We start from the raw sequence: 21851 nt of genomic DNA, 5'->3' as shown, positions 1-21851 counted from the left end.
TATTAAAAAAACATTCATCCTCTACTGGTAAGGACAAGTAGTACATGAAGAACATTTTGTGTGAAACGTGTTGTCTCCCACTCAAAAACACAGGCTTTTCCAGGTTTTACTCAGTTATTGGTCTAAACTGCGACTCCTAAATCATGAGACCCTGATTTATTTATTTATTTACTTATTATGTAAGTCATCTGTTATGTGGTGAGCACAAAAAAAACAACCACATTAAATCCATTAATGGTTCCATTGCTCTTTGCTTTAGCGGTACATAAATTGGATGACGGTGACATCTCATTATCCAAAGCGGTGACCTTTTGTCCTCCCCCGTGAATGCAAATGGAGCTTTGGAAAATAAATACATACAATATGTGTCAGTGCAACCCAATCAGACGCGACACTGCAGCCTCTCACCTTGCTGATGCAGCGTCAACCGACACTGAGGAGCTTCGCAAAGGTTAAATGTGCCACAGGGGTGTCGCGTTGGTTTGCATTCAGTTGTGCGGGAGTTCCTAAAAAATCAACTGGTGACTCAGTCTGCACGGTAAAGTCTTTAGTCTTGAATCATAATGCCACATTTCACTCTGATCTCATTAGAGATGTTACTGTTCGTCATATGTTCAGTTTTATAATTTCCACAACGTATATAAACTGCGTATATGACTCAAAAAAAACATGTTTCGTCTCATTAATTACCTTTAAAAGACAGTTTGATACCACACAGCGGTAGACGCCGTATGCTCTGTTTAGCTGGCTGTTTATCTGTGAAGTCACTCTGACCTTTGACCTGGACAGACTGGACAAGAACAAAAACTGTGGCCCGTTGGCGTCCGGCCCACCCATTATTAGGCAAACAACACCAACATCAATTATTCTGTTGAAAGAAGGGGGGGGGATTTCCAATCTGAGCAAGTCCAGCCACCCACTTACTGACCCTGACCCGTCAGCCGCGGCCTGAAAGAGTTACAGCGCGTCTCATTAGGGAGCAGCGAACAGCAACCAGGCCTGGAAGAGAACTTTGTCTGTCTTCCTGCATGTTGGCTTTTCAGTCTGCATCTATTTGTGTCGTACATTTCTCTTAGAATAGTCCGTAGTTTAGTTTAGTGTCCGAGTGGCGTTGTTTCAGATTCTTTTGTAAGTGGTGTTGCTGGACTGCTGCTTGTTGTCCATCTGCATGTTTTGTGTCTGGCTATAAGTCTATCTGTCTGTCCATCTGCCTCACTGTATGAGCCAACATGTCAGTCTGCCCCCCCTTTTGTCTCACCTGTCTTTATCTCTGCTTCCTGTGTGAGAGCTGTCAGCTTTTTTGTTCTATTGATATCATTTAGCTATCTCTGTTTATGCAGCTTATACTTCCACCTTCTGTCGCTTATCTGCTACTTAATCCTAAACTGACCAGTGTGCATGGTGCCCCTAGCTGAAAGCCCAGAGTATTGTAGCTGGTAGACACTGTGACTATTGAGGAGAATGTATTTGCATGTTGGACCACTTGTACAGGACATTATTTTTTAAATTGATTGCTCATACTGTGTGCTTATATTATTCAAGTTCCTCTGTGATCAAACACAGCTGTTTCTCTGAGCACGAGAAGGCAGTAATTCCGCCTCATCCACCACCTGTTGCATTATGTGATACGGTGCTGCTCCCCCCTGCTGGGCAGCCTGACACATCACACACAGGAGGCAGAACTGTTGCACACAACTGTTGCATCACATCAGCAGAGATTGAGGGATTTTGCTTTCGGTCTGCAACTATTTTAACGGATAAGTCTTAACGTCAGTCGGACAAAAGGTAATGGAAGTTTTGCAGTGCCTGGAATCATTTATTCCCTCGTCAGTGTTTCATGAAAATCTGTTGATAGGTCCGGATCCTGCCAACTAGTAGACAAACAAACATACTATGCTACCAACAATGCTCACATTCAAGACTTGAGCTGAGAGAGTGGAAGGTTTCATGAAATAAAATTAAAAAAATAGTGTGACTTTTATAAATATAAGTGGGTATTAGTGCTTCCACCTCATATAGAGCATTTTAGCCTCTTTTAGCTCATTTTCTTGGTTTGGTTCAGTCTCGCTGCTCTCATCAACTTCATCTCAAAAAGCGGAACATCAAAGCAAAGACCTGATATATTGCTCCCTATTTATTACATACATGTTTAATCCATAGCGACAGAAGAGAGGTGACAGAAAACAAATTGGAGAGCAGGCACCCTGGCATACAGAGCTTAAACACATCTCCAAATGAACCCTTATGTTGCTCTGTGTCTGCTGAATGCATAAATAGGCTACTGTCTGCCAACACGTTCCCCTTAAAAAATTCATGAGGCAATAATATATCATTGTTCTCGGTTTGTCAGCTTGTTGCGGAGGTCTTCTGCCTTCTATTGGTCTAAACCAGAGGTCTTCAACAGGGGGTCCGCGAAATGTTTTGGTTGATTAGACAATTAAAAAAAAAAAAAAAAAGTTGTAATTTTTTTTTCTCTAAACATGAATCTGTCCATTATTTTAATAGTTCAGTATTGTATGCAAGATAACAGGTATGTTTATGCATGGCAGTGGCACTAATAGGCCATCACTCATTTTTCGTTTCCACATGTATGTTTAAAATGAAAACATCAATTTGAATAGCTTGTATGCATGATTATCGTGCAATTAACAGACAATGTTGATATTGGCATTGGTATCAGCTGACATGGTGTGTTTATAAATGGCAGTGGCACGGCCTCCCTACTCACTGTACCTTGCACGTTTAAAATAAAAACATGAATATATGAACCTGTGTATTATTTGAATAGCTTAGTATTGAATGCACAATAAAGAGGTATGTTTATACATGGTACTAGGCCCATTTAATATAAAACACAATTTTATACAATATATATAGTCGGAGGTCCCTGCTCCATCTCTTTATCAGTTTGGGGGTCCTTGGCCTGAAAAACGTTGAAGACCCCTGGTCTAAACAATACATATTTGTGGGCGATTGATCAGTGTTTTTGGGAGTATGGAGTGTCCCTTTCTCATACGCCGGCATACATTCAGAATTTATTATCATTGCTGTTAGCTGCCATCGTTGGTTTGTGGACTAACATTTTAAAGCCTACAAGTTCCGCGTTTTGGCCCTCGCTATCTTGGTTTTTGGCTCTTGGTTCTTTTCAACCAGAAGTTGAGAGGGTGGAGCTAATAACAACCAAACGCTAAACAAGACATTTTTTGGCAACCAAAATGGTTACAACTTTCATGAACTGGGAACACACTGTGAAAGGGTTAACGTTCTAAAAAGAAAAAAAGAAAATCAGTCTTTCTTCCATCACTCAGCCTCATCTTTAGGAATGAGGACTCCCGAGTTCATTCCATCTCGCTGACGCTCGTGCATTCATTCATTGCCGTCAGAATATTTTAAACCCTTTATCACATGATAACAAATGTGCTGGACCCGGTGTTGACGTACTTTAGAAATAATAACGCTGTGGCCTACAGTTTCCACAGTGACTCACTGCCAGTTTGAGTCACATCTCCCACAGAAGTGCCTCGTTCATGTATATATGCTCACATTCACACACTGATGCACCGCGCTGGCAGGCCACAGGCCCACACAACACACATAAATGCAAACACACAAAGAGCACGGAGACACGCGCACAATGGCACACATCTGACACCCATCTACACATAGTCACGCACACACACACACACACACACTCACACACATGCCCCAAAGCCGCTGATGGTTGTTAAATCCCTGCATGACGTCATTGCCAGGCAGCAGGGGGGGTGTGGTCTTCACTGGTTTGTTAAACATACCAGAGCTTAAATGCTGAACAGCCTCTGCCATTCACTGACGACACCCTCCCCTCTTTCTCTCTCCCTAGCTGCCATTATTTCGTTCCGTCTTGCTCACAGAAGTCCTATTTTTTCTAATACCAGAAAGGTAAAGAGTTGCAATGTTTCTCTCTTTGCAGCCTTTTCTACATCTGTCATTTTTGCACTTTCTTGCTCTATTGCTGTGTTTTTAAAGTTGTCTTTTTCCCCTCCTTTTTTGTACTGCTTCCTCCTTGGATCACACTGTAGGACGTCTGCGAGTTGAGTTGGCAAGTGTCCTGCTCATCTGAAGCCCTGTTTTTTTTGTGGATCCGTTCTTCGGGTCAGTCCTCCCCCTGTGAAGAGTCCAGCTTGGTGGTGGTCGAAACGTAAAAGATGTTCCTCCCGTTGGCAGTGGTGATCTGTCTGTCAGCCATCCAGCTGTGTTTGGGCGAGCAGCCTGTGGAGGAAGTCATCACAACAAGTACGTGCTGATATGGATAAGAAGTACGAGTATGAGAACGGGGAGTTACAGAGAGGCAAGCAAGACAAAGGAATAGTATAAGATAGAGAAGGAACTGACCTACTTGGTGCTCATGTCGACTTTCTGGCTTAATTTAATGGAACCAAAATTGATACACGAGTCTTTGCATTGAAGAACAATAAACAGACTCATGGCAACAGCTTTCTCTTCTCAAAACAAATTTGATGATTAAAAGGATAGGTATATTCAAAGCTACGCTGTAACTACTTATACTGTCCTGATTCCATTACTTTTACTTTGTTCTATTCTTGTGATCCAGATGAGTCTCATATTGGTGACCTTAATTAATATTAAGATGTCAATCGCCCACAGAGATAAAATGTGGAAAAGAAAATGTTGACACTTTTCTTTGTTTATTGCTTATTTATATTTACTATGTTTTTATATATTATTACTTATATGCTTATTTAAAATCTGTAGTGGGGACAGTTCTCAAAACAAAAACAAAACATCCTGATTCATCGCCCTGATTTCTGTGAGTACCTGAAAAATGTCAGATGTGGTTAAAAACATTTATATTAAAAATCTTAGTCAAACCCAGTGAAGCACGAATTCTGCAAAAAAGGAACTATAACCAAGTGTCATTGAGATTTTGTATGTCAGTCAGTGCAGTTTGGGAAGAGTGAATAACAATACAACAAACAACAATAAGTGTGTACGCTGTACACGCAGTTGAATAGCTTGAGTGAAAGGATAGCACAGCTGCAACATCTGAGTCACGACCAGCAATGTAGAAACCAGTTGAACGGAACGTTTGTAGTCTCTGCCAATTTGACTTTGTCCATTTGTCATTTCTAATACAATGAGATGACGCATGTGAACAATTTGAGCAATCAAATAAAAGTAGCAATTGTAGTAGTAATTGAACTCTTGTATGAGCAGATTGTCTTAGCTATTAAAGGCATCAAGATCAGCAATAAAGTGATTCAACCTGAGATGATTTCAAACAGTTTAAAGAAGAAATGGCACAGTGTGTGCCTGCGTGACACAAAACACAGTAACTTGTTCCTTCATATCGTCAGTCTGTAGACAGTGACTCTACTGCTGTCTGCTTGGGTACAGTGAGTCAGGAGGCTTGGCTTAGACAGCAGTCTGAGAGAGTCGTCGTTGGTCAGATGCTATTTAAATTGGCAGAATGGAGTTTGGTTTGGGAGTGTAGTGAAAAGTAATCCATCAGGGCCACTCAGTACCAATCCACCAAATGTGTCCAACATCAGCCCATGACTTCTGTTATTGAAATGGTTTTACTGAGCAGAGAAACATTGTGGTTGGTTCAGATTTGTACTTGGTGTATATTTTAAATACTCATGAGGATAAAACATAAATACTCTATTATATATATATGTAAGATCTGTGTTGTCCTCATGATGTCCATCAACCAACTGCAATGTTGGGTGTGATGCGTTGCGCCTCTGAACACACCCTGACTTCTATGTATTGTTGTACTACAATGCATAATGAACTTCTGTGCTTGAAAGGGTGCAGCATGTTAGATGGCAGCAAAACAGGATCTTCAACCAATGCTTAGTTGCTTAACCTGTTACCAGTGCCTAAAACGCCTATCCATGGCATACCCAAAGTAAATTGAAAGCTGTTCTTGAACCATTTGGAGTACATGCATGGTTTTGGTCTCTTTTGAAAGGTAACACTGACGTTTTTCCCCCAACAGTGAGAATCACTGTAAGTGCTACTGGTATTGACTAATAGAAGTTGGAACACACTGAAATAGAAAGTTTTTATTTCCGCCTGAATATTTCTTTGCAAACAGATGCCTGCAGATGACGATAGCTGGGACTTATTAGCTGGAAAACACAATGGGACCACAGCATGAAGCATTACCTAGTCCAAGTTCAAATTTGATAACAATACCACAAAAAATTTATATTTTACACATGTTTTATTAAGGGTATGTCAAGGCGCTTTCCAAAAAAGGACATTTGGGGACCCATGGTAACCATAGTAACATACCTAGGCTGTGTAGAAATGTGTATTTATAATTCAAACTAAAGCTTATTTATGTCTAAATACAGTAATCTATAAATTATTTCACCATTATTTACTTTCCTATATTCTCCAAAACTCTCAAAAGCATACTTTGCGGGCGGGCCGTCAGAGTGGTAACAGGTTTTAAGATATGCTTTAAACTGAAATGCCATCAAAACATAGCAAGATGGCACAAATTAACTGCATGAGCATGTTGACTTCAATATGGTGACATCAGCATGCTAACCTGCTCACAGTGGATATGCTAAAATGTTTATATTTAGCAGGTATACTATTCATCGTGTACACCATCTCAGTTCGGCATGTTGGCAGCTAACCTTTGCTAATTAGCACTAAATTACATTAAAATGTTGAACTAGATAAAAAAAAGTGCAGAATTACTAAAATAGAACAATTCAACCTGAGGCTGACATGAAAATCTGAACCAAATGTAATGGCTATCTATAGTTATTGAGAAAACTAACTCCAAATTACAAAAGTCAGCCTCCTGGTTGGGCCAGACAAAATGTCAGGGGACCACCAAAGTCGGTTGGATACATTGTCTGGGAAACATTAATGTCTGTACAACATTTTTGCCAATCCATCAAGTACTGTAGATTGAGATGTTTCACGTTGTAAGACAGGAAAATCAGCCCAAAGTACGTCACATCTATAGTATTTCCTCCAAATGTTGTCCAAGATATTTCAATAAAACACTGAAATGTCAGCCTCATGGAGGAACAGTCAAGGGATCAGTGAAATCAGTGCTTTCATCCTCTGCAGAACATTATTGGGTTTGCCGAATTTCATGTCAATCCATCCAATAGCTGTTGAGATATCTAAGTCTGGATGAAAGTGGTTGACCGACCCACCTACATTGTCAGCCCTAGACCTTCACTGCTATCATTGTGGCTTGACACTGTGAAAAACTAAAGCCAAACAATCATCATTTTGATTACGTGGGCCACCCAACGTACAGAAGCTGCAACTACTATATCTAAATTCCCCTTCTCTTTCCTTGAGAAAACCTGCTTTATATTCTTGGCTTGATGAATGAGGCTTGGTTTGGCAAAGTAGTGTGAACGGTTTGGCAGTGTTCGAGTAAAACTGGCTGAATCCAGGGTTTAGTTGTCTTAACGTTTCCAAGTCCTTGACTGATGTTCTGGACTGAAACCGCAAATTTTCAGGATGAAGGAGCATAAAAACCCCAAAGGGAACACACAGAAACAGAACACTTACTGATTGGGCCATTGGAGTCAGTGTATCAGTGCATGTGTATGGGTGAGCATTTTTATGTGTATGAATGAGTGCAACACGTTCTCATTCCCAACTCGTCAAATACCACGCTTGGTCAGAGGCCCTTAGCTCTGACACTCTAGGTACCATTCAAGTGTCAGTTTTGGACGTGTCAAAACAGCTTGTCAGTTTCCCCTGCTACATGCATAGCGTTTTTTCAAACTCCTGTCTTAACAGGAAGTTAGGTTTAGGCAACTAAACCACTTAGTTAGGTTTAGGAAAAGATCATGGTAGATGTTAACTTGACTGACTAACGACTCATGTTACTCACGTCACTAAGCGATAGCGACTTACAATAGTACCGAGTGACTAACTAGTCACGTGCCTACAGAGTGACTAGTGACTCACGTGACTACCTAGTGACTAGTGACTCATGTGACTGCAGAGTGACTAGGGACCCAGCGACTACCGAGTAACTAGCAACTCAATTTACTACCGAGAGACTAGTGACTCACATGACTACTGAGTGACTAGCGACTCACGTGACTTCCAGGTTATTAGCGACTCTCGGGACTATAGTGACACAGATGACTACAGAGTAACTAGGGACCCAGCGACTACTGAGTAACTAGCGACTCAATTTACTACCGAGTGACTAGCGACTCACGTGACTACCGAGAGACTAGTGACCCAGTGACTATAGTCACTGGGTCGAGTATATTTGACGAGTTGAGAGTGAGAAAGTGTGCATTTCAGTGCATTGTGCTATGCCACTTGAGTAGTCTGTTATATTACCAAGAACATAGAGTAGAGGTCCCTTGATTAGTTGTCCCATCAATAGCCATGCAATTGTGTGAAATGTACCTTGTATATGTGTTCAATTTCTTCATAGAAAAAGTGCCTCTCCTGGGTGGCTGGTTTGAGAAAAGTCCAGAGTCAGCTGAGGTTCAGGAGGCGATTCAATATGCTGTGAAGATGCACAACACTCACTCCAAGAGCAAGAGGATGTTCAAGCTCGTCTCCATCACTGGCGCTCAGGCACAGGTCAGATTCATTTTTCAGACACAAAAGAACTTCCATGCAACACACCATGTCACCACCATCTAATGGTTCTGCTCCCGGTCCACTTATGTCATTAGGTGACCAACATGATCAACTTTAAAATTGATGCAGTCCTGGGAAAAACCAAGTGTCTTAAGGGAGAAAACCATGACCTGAACAGCTGCAGTCTTGTGAAAAAGGTACATTTTGTTTCACGTGTGCGATTGTATGTGTTCACAAAGTTATGTTCAACTCAGCAATGATTATTTTCTCAACATTTACATTCATGCTTTTATGTTTTATATAATTTCCTAATACGAAGACAGATTATTACGTGTTGTCTTTTACCGTCAGGTTTTGGAGAGTTCCCAATTCCTATGAAATGGTTATTGTTGTTTCCCTCTCCGCAGCATCTGAAGTGCCACTTTGTGGTGACGTTCAACCCCCGCAGCAACAAACATGAGCTGCAGAAATTCAAGTCCATGAAAATTGTGGAGAAGGTTTAACTTTTGAATTGGCTTAACTTTTTTTGTAGTTTGGCTCTATAGCTTTGATTACCTTATTGCATTTTGATGGGTTCAAAATATTTTGCAGCTGGTTTTCAGTGCTGAATGTGTGGTTGTCTCCATGGACAACTTGTAACAATAACACATCATGGTCTTAATAAAATATATTTGGAAAACTTTTTTACCCTGATGTGGAGATTCTTTGTAGATTGTGACTCGATAAATAATGTTTTTATTTGTGGTTTTGTATTCTGTCAAAGAAAACACTTGATGATTAAAATGATTGCTTGCTTTGGGCATATAAATTGATTGATTGATGTTGTTGTAGGCAAGAGGTAAAGAACATTTGAGTTTGTATTTATTTATTGCTGGGGTTTTTACATACATGAATCAATAATGTGATTACACACATTGCCACTCGTAAATGAAGTTTTGTAGATATCTTGTGGAACCATCATCAAATCATATACGTATCTGTTCCCATAATTCAAGCCTTTAATTCTTCCATAATCACTCAAAAGTCACAATAAAAAAATACAATTACATATGTGCTGAAATGAACAATACATTGTAACATATTTTAGGAAAGATGTTATACGGGATTATACTGTATTATATATTTCATGTATTTCATGACTCTAGCCATCAGAAAACTTATTATTGGAGAATGCGCATGTTAGTCTAAAAAAACACCTTGCAATAAGCAGATTTTTTGGGAGATGTTGCATTGGAAGTCCCTGGTATTTGTTAAAATCACTAAAGTGGGTCCACGGGCTTATGAAGCCTTACATTTTGGAATTTTGCCTCTTAAAATAGGTGAGAATGAGTTGAGGTCATTGTTTTCATTGTCCTCACGACTCTGGAAGCTTGGAGCAATCTATAACTCATCAAGGTGCTATAACTCATTACTAATTTCTTTTTTACTCACTTTTAAAATTCAAGTCAAATAATAAGAAGAGAAATTATGTATTTATGGTGTCATGGTTGAGCTCCAAGGGGAAACTCCCTGAACTGTTTCAGGTGGCAGCCAGACGAGGCTTGCAGACGTAAGATACAAAAATCCATATGTGAAATGTATGTATGTATGAATGTACATGTATATACTTATACATATATGTATGACTGACTTCTTAATCAAAAAGAACTCATGCTGTATTAGATCTAGAAGGAACAAGCCGCTCCTCTTTACTGAAGGAGGACCCTACTAAAGAATCCCCGACAAGTCATTTGTCTGACGGGTTGACACAGTGACAAAAGACCTTATCTGTCCACTGTGGACACACAAAGATAAATTCTAACTACACAACGTACTCATCTACATCCAAAGGTTTCACATTTCTTAGAATGGAAACTTGAGCTTTTCACAGTTTTGCTGAACTAAGCGTAAGTTTGAAAAACTCTCTCCAAATGATAATTCACATGAGAACATTAATTGCACAAAATGCACATCTTAACAAGTTATTTAGTCTCACTGAGCAACAGAAGATTATTTTTCATAGTAAATTTCATGTCAGAAAAACAATCTCCTTCGTCAAAGCCTTGAGAAATGTCATGCTGTTATCTAGTATTTCAGTAAAAGTGAAAATGAATGGACCAGCGTAGAGACCAAACTGTCTTTGGAGACGGGGCTCGCCCAACCAACATCTGTGGATCTCCTCCACAACAACCACACAGTGAAGCCCTGCCCTGCCACACGCTCTCCATTTCTCAAAAGGGAACCATAGTTGGGGCTCCTTGGCGAACATCGCATGGAAACTCTATCCTTTTAATAGAACAACCAGTTACCATTTATTCTCATTGGGCCATTCGTCATGTCAGAGGAAAATTAGACTCAGTGCTGGGTAATAGCAGGCTGTCTGGTGGGCTGGCAAGGGTTTAGAAAGTCTTTGCCACTAAACAGCCCAGGCACCACTGCTCACTCAACACCAAACCATTATTTAATTATTAGAATGACATGTGTTTTCCACTTGTAAGCAGTTTCCTGTTTCACACACACACACACACACACACACACACACACACACACACACACGCACACACACACACACACACACACACACACACACACACACACATACAACTCTTGCCTGTATGGTTGCTCCATTTGGTCAAGTGGAAATAGTCTAGATGTCTTGTGAATCCTTCAGCCTGATGTATTTGGTATCAACGGTTGGCTGCGGAGTGAGTTTGGAGATCTCTGGCCCCTCAGTGAGGCTCTGGTAGGATATGTTTGGACTCCATGGCTATCTCAGGGACAAACCAGGTATAGGGTAAAATGAGCTCGGCATGTTGGCCTTCGTCATCCTGGTTTTCGGGCCGTCGCCGTCTTGGTTTTTTACAGACGCCATCTTGGTTTTATGCAACCAAAAGAATGTGTAATTAAGTACAGCCGAATAAGCTGAATAAGACCTTTTGTATGCGACCAAAACTGTTACAATGCACTGATTCCAAGTCCTGGCACCACAGAACCGAAAGGAATGAGTACACATGTTGGCAGTCATTGTTTCAAACTGTATATCAATTCACACATTTATGTACATCTATATAGATTAATTTGCTGGTTATAACTAACTTCTGAAATATCAGTACACCAAAGACAGAAAGCAGAACACGAGGTCATGCTGGTCCCATAACTTTTATTTATCAAAACACACACCACTGATTTACAGGTATTTACAACAGCATCTAACATGAATATCTTCTACTTAATTTAGAGATTTTTTAAAAAATGAAGGAAAAGAAAAGTGATGAATAAAAATGACGTAAGTGACCCAGTTTGTAAGACTTGAAACAGAGCCGTGTATCTTGTCAGTGTGTCAGGTAGGTGCGGTTTTCCAAAACCGTCACCTTTGTGTTTCACACCCAAACCTTCTCTAAACTTGTTTACAAAGTTAAAGATGTCGGACGTTGGACAGCTGCTCTTTGGTCCTTAAAGTGGTGTTGATGAATGACGGGTTTAGTGTCTGTGATTCAGATCGGCAGTCTTCAGACACTGGTCTCAATGTGAGGGGACATCTTACAGGTCAGCGTGTGGGTTAGGAGTCTATGCTGCTGGTGGTACCTGACGCACACACACACACACACACACACACACAGACACACAACATACATGTATACAAACACCATGAGTGAGCTGCAAATCGATGAAAGGTAATTTACTGTAAGATAATGGCGCCATCGCCTGCCATAGAAGTGTTACTACAAGGATTTTGTCTTCTAACTCTTTCAAATGAATATTGTCTATGTGCATCTATGACATGCAAATGGAGTAGTGTAGAGAAGTGAGTGATTTGATGTTGTTGTTTCATATCGTGAGTGTGATGCCCCAAACCAGACTTCACTATCTTTAATTCAATGCACTGCAACGTTTCTTTAGGACTCTGTAGATGTCCATTCTCTCACAATCAGTTCTTACGGAAGCTAATGTCATCAATAAAGTATTTAAGTGCAAAGGCTTATATACTGACTTGCTGATGACTCTCTGTATCACTCTGTTCTCCTCCTCTCTGAGTTTCAGAAGAACCTGCTCCAGGATGGGAAGCTCCAAGTTCAGATACTGGGCTACCTGAGAGGGGAGGAGAGAGCAACAGAATAAAGGTAATCTTCTATTTCATTTGAATCTCCATCTTATCCTTTGCTGCTGAAATTACTTGGAGAAAAGCACAATCCTTATTCCTAACGCGAGCAAAAGAACGAAAATGCTTTAACTGTTACTTCCAAGTGGATTTACACAGCAGCTTTAAGACTTGCAATGGCTCTTAACAACTTCTCCATACTAAATCCAAGATATAATTTTTTCTCTGACACTCTCTTAAAGATGTGTTAACATCACTAGAGGTTAGATTCAAGTAAAACAGGCCTACATTTTCAATGACTATCTGCCGAGAAGAATTGACATGTATTAGTCTCTTCAAAACAGGCTGTTCATGCCAATACACTTCACATTAATGATTTGGTCTGGTCTCTGTACGTTAGCCTCTCGGGAGGCGGGGCTAGGACACTCACGTCGTTGCTGACTTCCTCTTCGTCCATGTCGATCAAAAAGATCTTCATGATGTCGTCGGAGGGTCCCTGAAGTATGCGCTCCCACAGGGGCTGGTCTCCGTCACTGAGCTTCCTCTTTTCTGGAGAACACACGGACGGACACGCAACATCGGCAAAGTGATCGTTGTCCTAGAACAGTATTTCATTTAGCGTGTGACAAAAAAAACATACCTCCGCTCTGGTGAACACAGTACAGAGCGAACTCCTGAGGATCGTTCTCTATCTGTAGGAGGAAAAATACAAGACGAGTGTTTAAACGTCGGTCGAAAAAGTTCTTTTATGATTATATTATTTTTTATCTAATTGATCACATTAATTCACAACCTGTATTTCTGGGTTGTTTTGATGATTTATAATATAATAATGTTTTTATGCCTTCGAGCTGGCGATAGCCATGGCCGGAGGAACTGTGTTGTCCTTTTGTGTCTCCGTCTGTCCGTCCGGTCCATTCCAGGGACGCCTGGAGGAACTTTTTTTAAAAATTCACATCTGTCCCATTCTTGTGAAGGCAATATCTCAGGAGTGCTTTGAGCTAAATTCTTCAAATTTGGCACAAACGTGCAGTTGGTCTCAAAGATGTACTGAATAGAACTTGGAGGTCAAAGGTCAAGGTCACTGTGACCTTAACTCAAGAATTAAAAATGTTCATCATGACAATATCACACAAATGTCTAACAGGATAAAATGATGAAGTGATGACATTTTGGACTGCAAGATGACTGGTTACACAACCGCAAGGCTTTCCCCCCCCAAATTATTAATGCACACTGTTATTTTTAATTTCATCAACAGTCTAATCAATATAATATATTACAAACAAGGTTGGATGCCACTAATGAGAGTCCATTTGAGTCAGTTTGAACTACGTATAAAATGCTTCATACATACCTTTGATTAAAATCACTGTGACTTCACGTGCACTTTGAAGAACGTGCACTAAAGCTCACCTTGAACTTGTTCAGCAGCTGTTCGATGACCTGGTTTGTGGTCATCCTGCTGGAGATACGAACTTTAGTCGGAGTGCCGAAGGACGGTGTGAAGATCGACGTCTGTGGGACACAAGGGAGACGGTGAGCTACAGTGCAGATGTGAGCGAGATAAAAAGAGAGACAGATGTGCTGCATGGAAAGAGAGGGGAGGGTTGAGCTTAATGATGTAATAGAAAGATTAGATAAAAACTGAGAAAATATTATGCTGGGCATAAGCCTATGGAATGCCATTTAAGTCCATTTTAAATAAATAAATACATGAATATAGTTCAATAAATCAATATATAGTAGGTCCCTCCGCCTCACTCCCCGCCGCTAGGAGACCACTACGCTACTTTATTTATTTATTTAAAGTTGACTGAAATGGCATTCTGTAGACACCTACCTTATAGTTGTAGAAGTGTCCGTTGATAGAAAAGCGATGTTGTCTTTCCTTCTCTCTCTGCGCTGCCGACTTCCCCCTCCCCCTCCTCCTCTTGACCAATGAGGCGTCGCTCATGCAGCGAAACAGGTTGGACTCCGCCTCCAGCTCGGAGTTCTTCTGCCGCACGGGACGCAGTGTCGTCGTCTCATAAACGGCCCGGCCTTTCGGAGAGCACACAGACGCGCGGATAAAATGTCTCATATTCAACATTTGTTGTGAATAACACTGTCGTATCACAACAAGAACGGAGTAGGCTACTTCTTCCACCGCTGCTCCGTTGAGATAACATTGTTGAGAATTGCATTATGGGATATGGGAGGGAACATGAAAGCAACCTGGTAAAGGTTTGGTGACCACTGTGTCCTGCGGTGTCTCCGCCATCTCGTCTATCTGGTGAAGGTCATTGTACTCTCCCCACCGTGACATACCCCTACAGAGAGACACAGAGAGTGACTTAAGCATTTTGACATGCATAGAAACATCGATGAAGTTTTACATCCTTTAATCTTGGCGTGAAGCATTTTCACACGACTGCTGATCTGTGTAAAAGCTCACGTTATTGTGCGTTGCACGAAGGACAAATGCATTGCAAAATGTGTCATGTCCTGAACTAGAGGTTGCTCATGAAGAACAGCTGCAGTAACTTGATTAAGGGCTGTTCAGTTGTTCAAAGTTGGCAAATACAAAAATCCATCGCTTATTTGCGACTGCCTCTGTACAAAAGTGCGTTTGTTAGAATTATCTACCTAAGAGCCAAATATTAAATTGTCATGTAAAGATGACTAAAAAGCTAAAGAAAAATATCGCTTTTCAAACTAAACCAATCCTTCTCATTGTGGAATTTTCGGGCGTCACATTGAGATGATTCCATGCAGCAAAGACAGATTTCCCTAGCAGAATAACCCACAGAATGATGAGTATTTCTCTTTTGCTATTGCCGATCGTACCTCTTGTCCCCGATGGGGCTGATTGGACTGGTGGGGTCGGGTGAGGTCAGAGGAGCGAAGGGGGGCATCTGTTTGTCATCCTGTATTTTCAGCCTGATGAGTCTGCGCACTCCCCAGGAGATATTCAGGAAGCCCTCCACCACCACCTCTCCATCGCCGCCCTGTTACAGAGACAGACACCTGCATGGTGTGAAGTTACAGTCATACATTTGATTAACACACCGCGCTATGACCCACATTTTTAAAAGCAGCGATGTAATAGCTAATCAATTTAGAGAAATTATATGTGTGTGGACTTTTTCTCATGGTCAACATCCACAGCTGTGACTCGCCGCAAAGTTCTTATAAACGTCCAGAGGCAATACAAAAGGCATCCCGGGAGGCATTATGAATTGTGTGTAACAGCATATAATGTTTGAATCATAATTATAACACACCTGAGAGTAGCTGAGGTGCAGTTGAGTGTGGTCCTTCAGGAAGCAGTTGTAGGTGTTCAGCAGGGAGAGAAACTCTGCTCTGAAATGAACACAACACACAGCAGCATCCACTCGACGTGTAAACAACACCGACATCCACTGAACATGGAAATGATATATGTCACAGTTTGACATGTAAATATTGTCACTGTCAAACCTAAATATGACAACGCTGTATCTGTATTTTGCCAGTAAAAATGAATATAGACTAACATTACTCAGGGTAACAGGGACATATTGCTAACATTTATAGGCATGTAATAACAACAGTTAGAGTACAACCGTGTTGTACAATTACACTGGCTCGTCAACGAATGACAGTTTATAATCTCCTGTGATTTAACACGTCCCTCTAGCCTCTCAAACACAGAGATGCTCACAAGTCACTGTATGCAAGTCTCAAGTCCCTGTGTGTGTGTGACTGAAGTGCGACTTGAGTCCAACTCCCAACTCGGCACAGTAGTCAAATGTTTACAGCAGTCAAATGCTTGTTCGTGTTTACCTTCAGCTTGGTTGTCATTGTGTTTAGGCGCATGTATCTGCGTGTGTACACTGCATAGCAACAAAAAAAACTGAACCATGTTCCTTGTATGTATGTATGTATGTTCACATACATGGATTCTACTTCTGACTAAACCATGAGTATAATTTTGTTCTACTTGTAACATATACTTTAGGTACTTTTGAGCAAAACTCAAAGCGTCCCACCTGGTCAGTGTCCTCCCGTCCCCCGCCTGGACCACTGGGAGAAGGGCTGCTTCGTTCATCTCTGGTCACTGTAGAGAGGGAAATAAACAAATGAACAAGTTAACTTTAATCTTTAAACGTGTAAATCTGGAGCTCGACAAACACTAGAGGCTGCCCACTTGTTGTACGGTGCTTCCACCTGAGCGGCATTACACATGACATCAGGGAGCAAGGAAACGCACAAGGAATTTAAAGGATAAGAGTCTTACCTCTCTGACATGACAATTCAGAGCTCTGTTCTTACTTCTGTTTCTTTGTCCCTGTCTTTCTTCTCTCTGGGCTTTAAATATCTCTCTCTCTCTCTCTCTCTGAAGTTTTTGTGTTATATTTACCACTCTCTCTCTCTCTCTCTCTCTCTCTCTCTCTCTCTCTCTCTCTTGCCGTGCCTTTACTCTTTCACTTTCTTTTTTTTCTTTTCTGTCTCCGAGAGATTTAATAACAGTACTCCACCCAGTAACCAGTGATGACAGTGTAGAGGCAACCATTTGTTTATTCTTCGGTCAGTATCCACGTGGCATCTCTTTTTTTTGCAAACCTCTCTTCTGTTTCTCGTTCTTCTGAACTACTGTGACAAGCAGCAGTCTGTCCTATTTGTCCTTTTCTTTGACTCTTTCCACCTCTCTCTCTCTCTCTCTCTCTCTCTCTCTCTCTCTCTCTCAATGTGTGTGTCTCGGCCTGTTTGCTGGCAGAGGAAATATCTCAGGTATTCAGCAGTTGTCATACCAGCAGCCCCAGCACTCCCCGTTTATTCTGACTGACAGCTCACTCTCATGCAAAGAGACGAACACATTTACACCAGCAAATTAAAAAGAAAAGGCACAGCGCGCAAACCTTCCATGCAATGTTTTTAAAATGAAAGAAAATCCACATAATTATCTTAACAAACAAACAAAAACAGAAAAAGTAGCAGAGAGCGCAATACCGAGGCTGCCAGCTGCGGCGCCATCTTGATGTTAATTGTCTACTTCAGACCACATCACTTTGCTCACTTGATCTATAAATCCGGGTTGTATACAGTGACTCACAGGTGCATGCTTGACAAAGAATTGGTGGAGACAGTGTGACGCATGTGCATAAAACGTTTCTTTTAGTTGCAGAATGAACACAGACAGGACAGCATTGTTGGTACAAGAAAACCAAAGATTCACGTCTAACTTGAACTGTTGTGAGCACTTCACCGTGTGTCTTTCAAGCCTCAACAGGCAGGTCTGTAAAGGTCCCCCTGGAGCAAATACGTCCAAACTGTGTGTGAATTTTGCGAATCACATGTATGTCAAAAGTAAAGCCAAGAATAAAGGACAACCACTGATAAGTGGTCGACGCTGCAAAGTCAATAGTCTTTTAAGAGTTCATAAATCTGAGCTAAAAAGACGGCTGTTGCTGCTGCTGAAAAAACAAAGAAAACTGCTCGAAGCCTGGAAACCAAAGACTCTCACAAAACAAGACTATCAGGGATTTTTTTATTTTATTGTAAAACTGTGTGCCAGAAAAACAAACAAAAATGTAGCCAGCGGGACAAAAGCCAAGGTGCACCGTGATGACACACAGAGTTTCTCCCGATATTGACTTCCTGTATGCCACTCCCTCCTGCCTATGCCTCTAATTCTCCCTTACTGCACTCCTTTCTCCCTTTGTACCGTATTCCAGTGTGTGACATTTGCTCTTTCTCACTCACGAGCACAATTCTGACCTAAATCTACCGTAATGGTATTATACTGATCCCTGTTGAAACTCGGTCCCTCCACTGGTTTCTGTATTCGCTTTATTTCGTTACACCGATTCACTGTAACACTTTATTTTGTTATAATGATTGACTGTAACACTTGATTGTGTTGCACTGATTCACTGTAACGCTTTATTTTGTTATAATGATTGACTGTAACACTTTATTTTGTTACACTGATTCACTGATTCACTGGAACACTTTATTTTGTTGCACTGATTCACTGTAACGCTTTATTTTGTTACAGTGATTCACTGTAACGCTTTATTTTGTTGCACTGATTCACTGTAACACTTTATTTTGTTACACTGATTCACTGATTCACTGTAACACTTTATTTTGTTATAATGATTGACTGTAACACATTATTTTGTTACACTGATTCACTGATTCACTGTATCACTTTATTTTGTTGCACTGATTCACTGTAACGCTTTATTTTGTTGCACTGATTCACTGTAACACTTTATTTTGTTACACTGATTCACTGATTCACTGTAACACTTTATTTTGTTGCACTGATTCACTGTAACACTTTATTTTGTTGCACTGATTCACTGTAATGCTTTATTTTGTTACACTGATTCACTGAAACACTTTATTTTGTTGCACTGATTCACTGTAACGCTTTATTTTGTTACAGTGATTCACTGTAATGCTTTATTTTGTTGCACTGATTCACTGTAACACTTTGTTTTGTTGCACTGATTCACTGTAACGCTTTATTTTGTTACACTGATTCACTGATTCACTGTAACACTTTATTTTGTTATAATGATTCACTGTAACACTTTGTTTTGTTTCACTGATTCACTGATTCACCGTAGCACTTTATTTTGTTGCACTGATTCACTGTAACGCATTATTTTGTTACACTGATTCACTGATTCACTGTAACACTTTATTTTGTTACACTGATTCACTGTAATGCTTTATTTTGTTACATTGATTCACTATAACACTTTATTTTATTACACGGATTCACTATAACACTTTATTTTGTTACACTGACTCACTGTAACACTTTATTTTGTTACACCGACTTACTGTAACATTTTATTTTGTTACACTGACTCACTGTAACATTTTATTTTGTTACACTGATTCACTATAACACTTTATTTTGTTACACTGACTCACTGTAACGTTTTATTTTGTTACACTGACTCACTGTAACACTTTATTTTGTTACACTGACTCACTGTAACGTTTTATTTTGTTTCACGGATTCATTATAACACTTTATTTTGTTACACTGACTCACTGTAACGTTTTATTTTGTTACACGGATTCACTATAACACTTTATTTTGTTACACTGACTCACTGTAACACTTTATTTTGTTACACTGATTCACTATAACACTTTATTTTGTTACACTGACTCACTGTAACATTTTATTTTGTTACACTGACTCACTGTAACACTTTATTTTGTTACACTGACTCACTGTAACGTTTTATTTTGTTACACTGATTCACTATAACACTTTATTTTGTTACACTGACTCACTATAACACTTTATTTTGTTACACTGACTCACTATAACACTTTATTTTGTTACACTGACTCACTGTAATGTTATATTTTGTTACACTGATTCACTATAACACTTTATTTTGTTACACGGATTCACTATAACACTTTATTTTGTTACACCGACTCACTGTAACGTTTTATTTTGTTACACTGACTCACTATAACACTTTATTTTGTTACACGGATTCACTATAACGCTTGTTATTTTTAGTCTTTTAACAAATTAAAGCACAGCGGACCCATAAACTGAGTTGCAATACTTTATCAGAATTATGAATACGTTTTTGTTATGGACCAAACTTTTAAGTCAAAGCAATTTTGAATCATGGCAATAATGATTGTTTTAGGAAGTTGATAGTGAAAGAGGAGCACGCTACTATCAGACTAGGTTGTATTCAATCAATAAACCAACAGTGCGTTCAGGTAAATACTGTTTAAATGATTGTTGTTCTTTGCTAAAAGTAGCACTGTTTGGTTCCTGTACTTCCACGGTGAAGCTCACTTTAACAAACTGAAGCATGAAATGAAAATGATCGAACATGCAATCGCTCCTACCTGGCCTGGTCTTTCAATCTCCAAACAAATTAAGCTGGTTCACTTCATGTTTGATGTCCCGTTTCTTGTATGTGTATATGTGTGTGTGTGTGTGTGTGTGTGTGTGTGTGTGTGTGTGTGTGTGTGTGTGTGTGTGTGTGTGTGTGTGTTTATAGGTCCAGAGTACAGTGCATGTGGTAGGTGAGCTTCTGTAGCACACTGCAGCAGCTGGTTAATTATTGCAGGACACGTTGAGACAGTGTTGAGAGGGAGGGGCTGACTGACACCAAATATGACTCACCTGCCTTGTGTGTGTGTGTGTGTGTGTGTGTGTGTGTGTGTGTGTGTGTGTGTGTGAGACAGAGAGAGACGGAGTGAGAGAGAAAGAGAGAGAGAGCTACCCCGTGGTTTGCTGTTCGCCAACTTCAAAGGGTTGACCTCATCAAAATCTGAATGACAATCAGCTTTATTGGCTTATTGTGCGTACACAGACATGGAATTTGAATCCGGTTTTGGATTGCTCTAAATGCAAAACAAGAATAAACAAAGGCAAAAAATACAGATAAACACTATAGTGTTTGTTCCATTAAGAACTATTTTCTTCCAACGAACTGTTTTTGGAAGAAATAATTCTTCATGGATTGTCAAAAGCATGGGTGTTAAGAGGGAATGCCCACAATCCAGCCCACAAATACCCATAACCTAGGATTCTTAACCAAGATTGTTGTGGGTTGTGCTGCACCACATCATCCCCAGGCCATTAGGGTTCTAGATGAAACTCTTAAAAAACAACAAAGAGTTCTCGGTAGAACCCCCTGGCTTCTAGATGAAACCCTTGAAATACGAAAGGGTAGAATTTGGGATTCTTGTTGGCAGCCTCAGAGGGTGGAAAGGCTAACCCTAACCCTTCAAAGAAGGTTCTGAGTGGAAACAATACACCTTTGAAGGTTTTTTTGTAGATGCTATCATAGGGGGTTCCTAGTTGATACCTTTCATAGATGGTTCTAGTTATAACCCTCTATGTTCAGTTCTAGGTGGAAGCTTCTGAAAGGGTTTCGGGTTGAACTTTTAATGATCTAATGATTTAATGGTCTCCTCCCGGCTCCCTCCTGTGTCTCTGTGTCTGAGTGTCTCCTGATTGCTTTCATTCACTTCACCTGTTCCCAATCACCTGCCCCTGGCTTTTCCGTCTGCCAACCCCACACTGCACTCATTCAACTCACCTGCCTGCAATCTACTCATCACCCCACACATACTGTATATACTCCCCTGCTTTCCCTGTTCTGGTTGTCAGATTGTTTGTGTTCTTCCCCCTGTGTGCTTCATG

At 40.4% G+C, this 21851-nt stretch overlaps 2 protein-coding genes across 2 annotated transcripts; one reads left to right on the top strand and one right to left on the bottom strand.

Moving 5' to 3' along the window:
- The first annotated feature begins 3832 nt into the window (after positions 1-3832).
- Positions 3833-9280, top strand: LOC142935473 (cystatin). Its single transcript, XM_076079861.1, has 5 exons — positions 3833-3921; positions 4062-4275; positions 8447-8598; positions 8694-8795; positions 9006-9280. Exons 2-5 carry the CDS (start codon positions 4188-4190, stop codon positions 9099-9101), a joined length of 438 nt encoding a protein of 145 aa, XP_075935976.1. The 5' UTR covers positions 3833-3921; positions 4062-4187; the 3' UTR covers positions 9102-9280.
- A 2806-nt stretch (positions 9281-12086) lies between these two features.
- Positions 12087-16748, bottom strand: rassf6 (Ras association domain family member 6). The gene is made up of 10 exons (XM_076079860.1): positions 16690-16748; positions 15943-16021; positions 15506-15666; positions 14894-14988; positions 14520-14719; positions 14093-14194; positions 13317-13368; positions 13107-13225; positions 12569-12666; positions 12087-12162 (listed from the first exon to the last, which is right to left on the bottom strand). Exons 1-10 carry the CDS (start codon positions 16746-16748, stop codon positions 12087-12089), a joined length of 1041 nt encoding a protein of 346 aa, XP_075935975.1.
- Between the last annotated feature and the right edge of the window lie 5103 nt (positions 16749-21851).

This window comes from Anarhichas minor, unplaced genomic scaffold (assembly GCF_050575085.1).
Source record: "Anarhichas minor isolate MPS153535 unplaced genomic scaffold, ASM5057508v1 ptg000073l, whole genome shotgun sequence".
NCBI classification, from domain to species: domain Eukaryota; kingdom Metazoa; phylum Chordata; class Actinopteri; order Perciformes; family Anarhichadidae; genus Anarhichas; species Anarhichas minor.
This window is presented reverse-complemented; position numbering and strand designations above follow the sequence as displayed.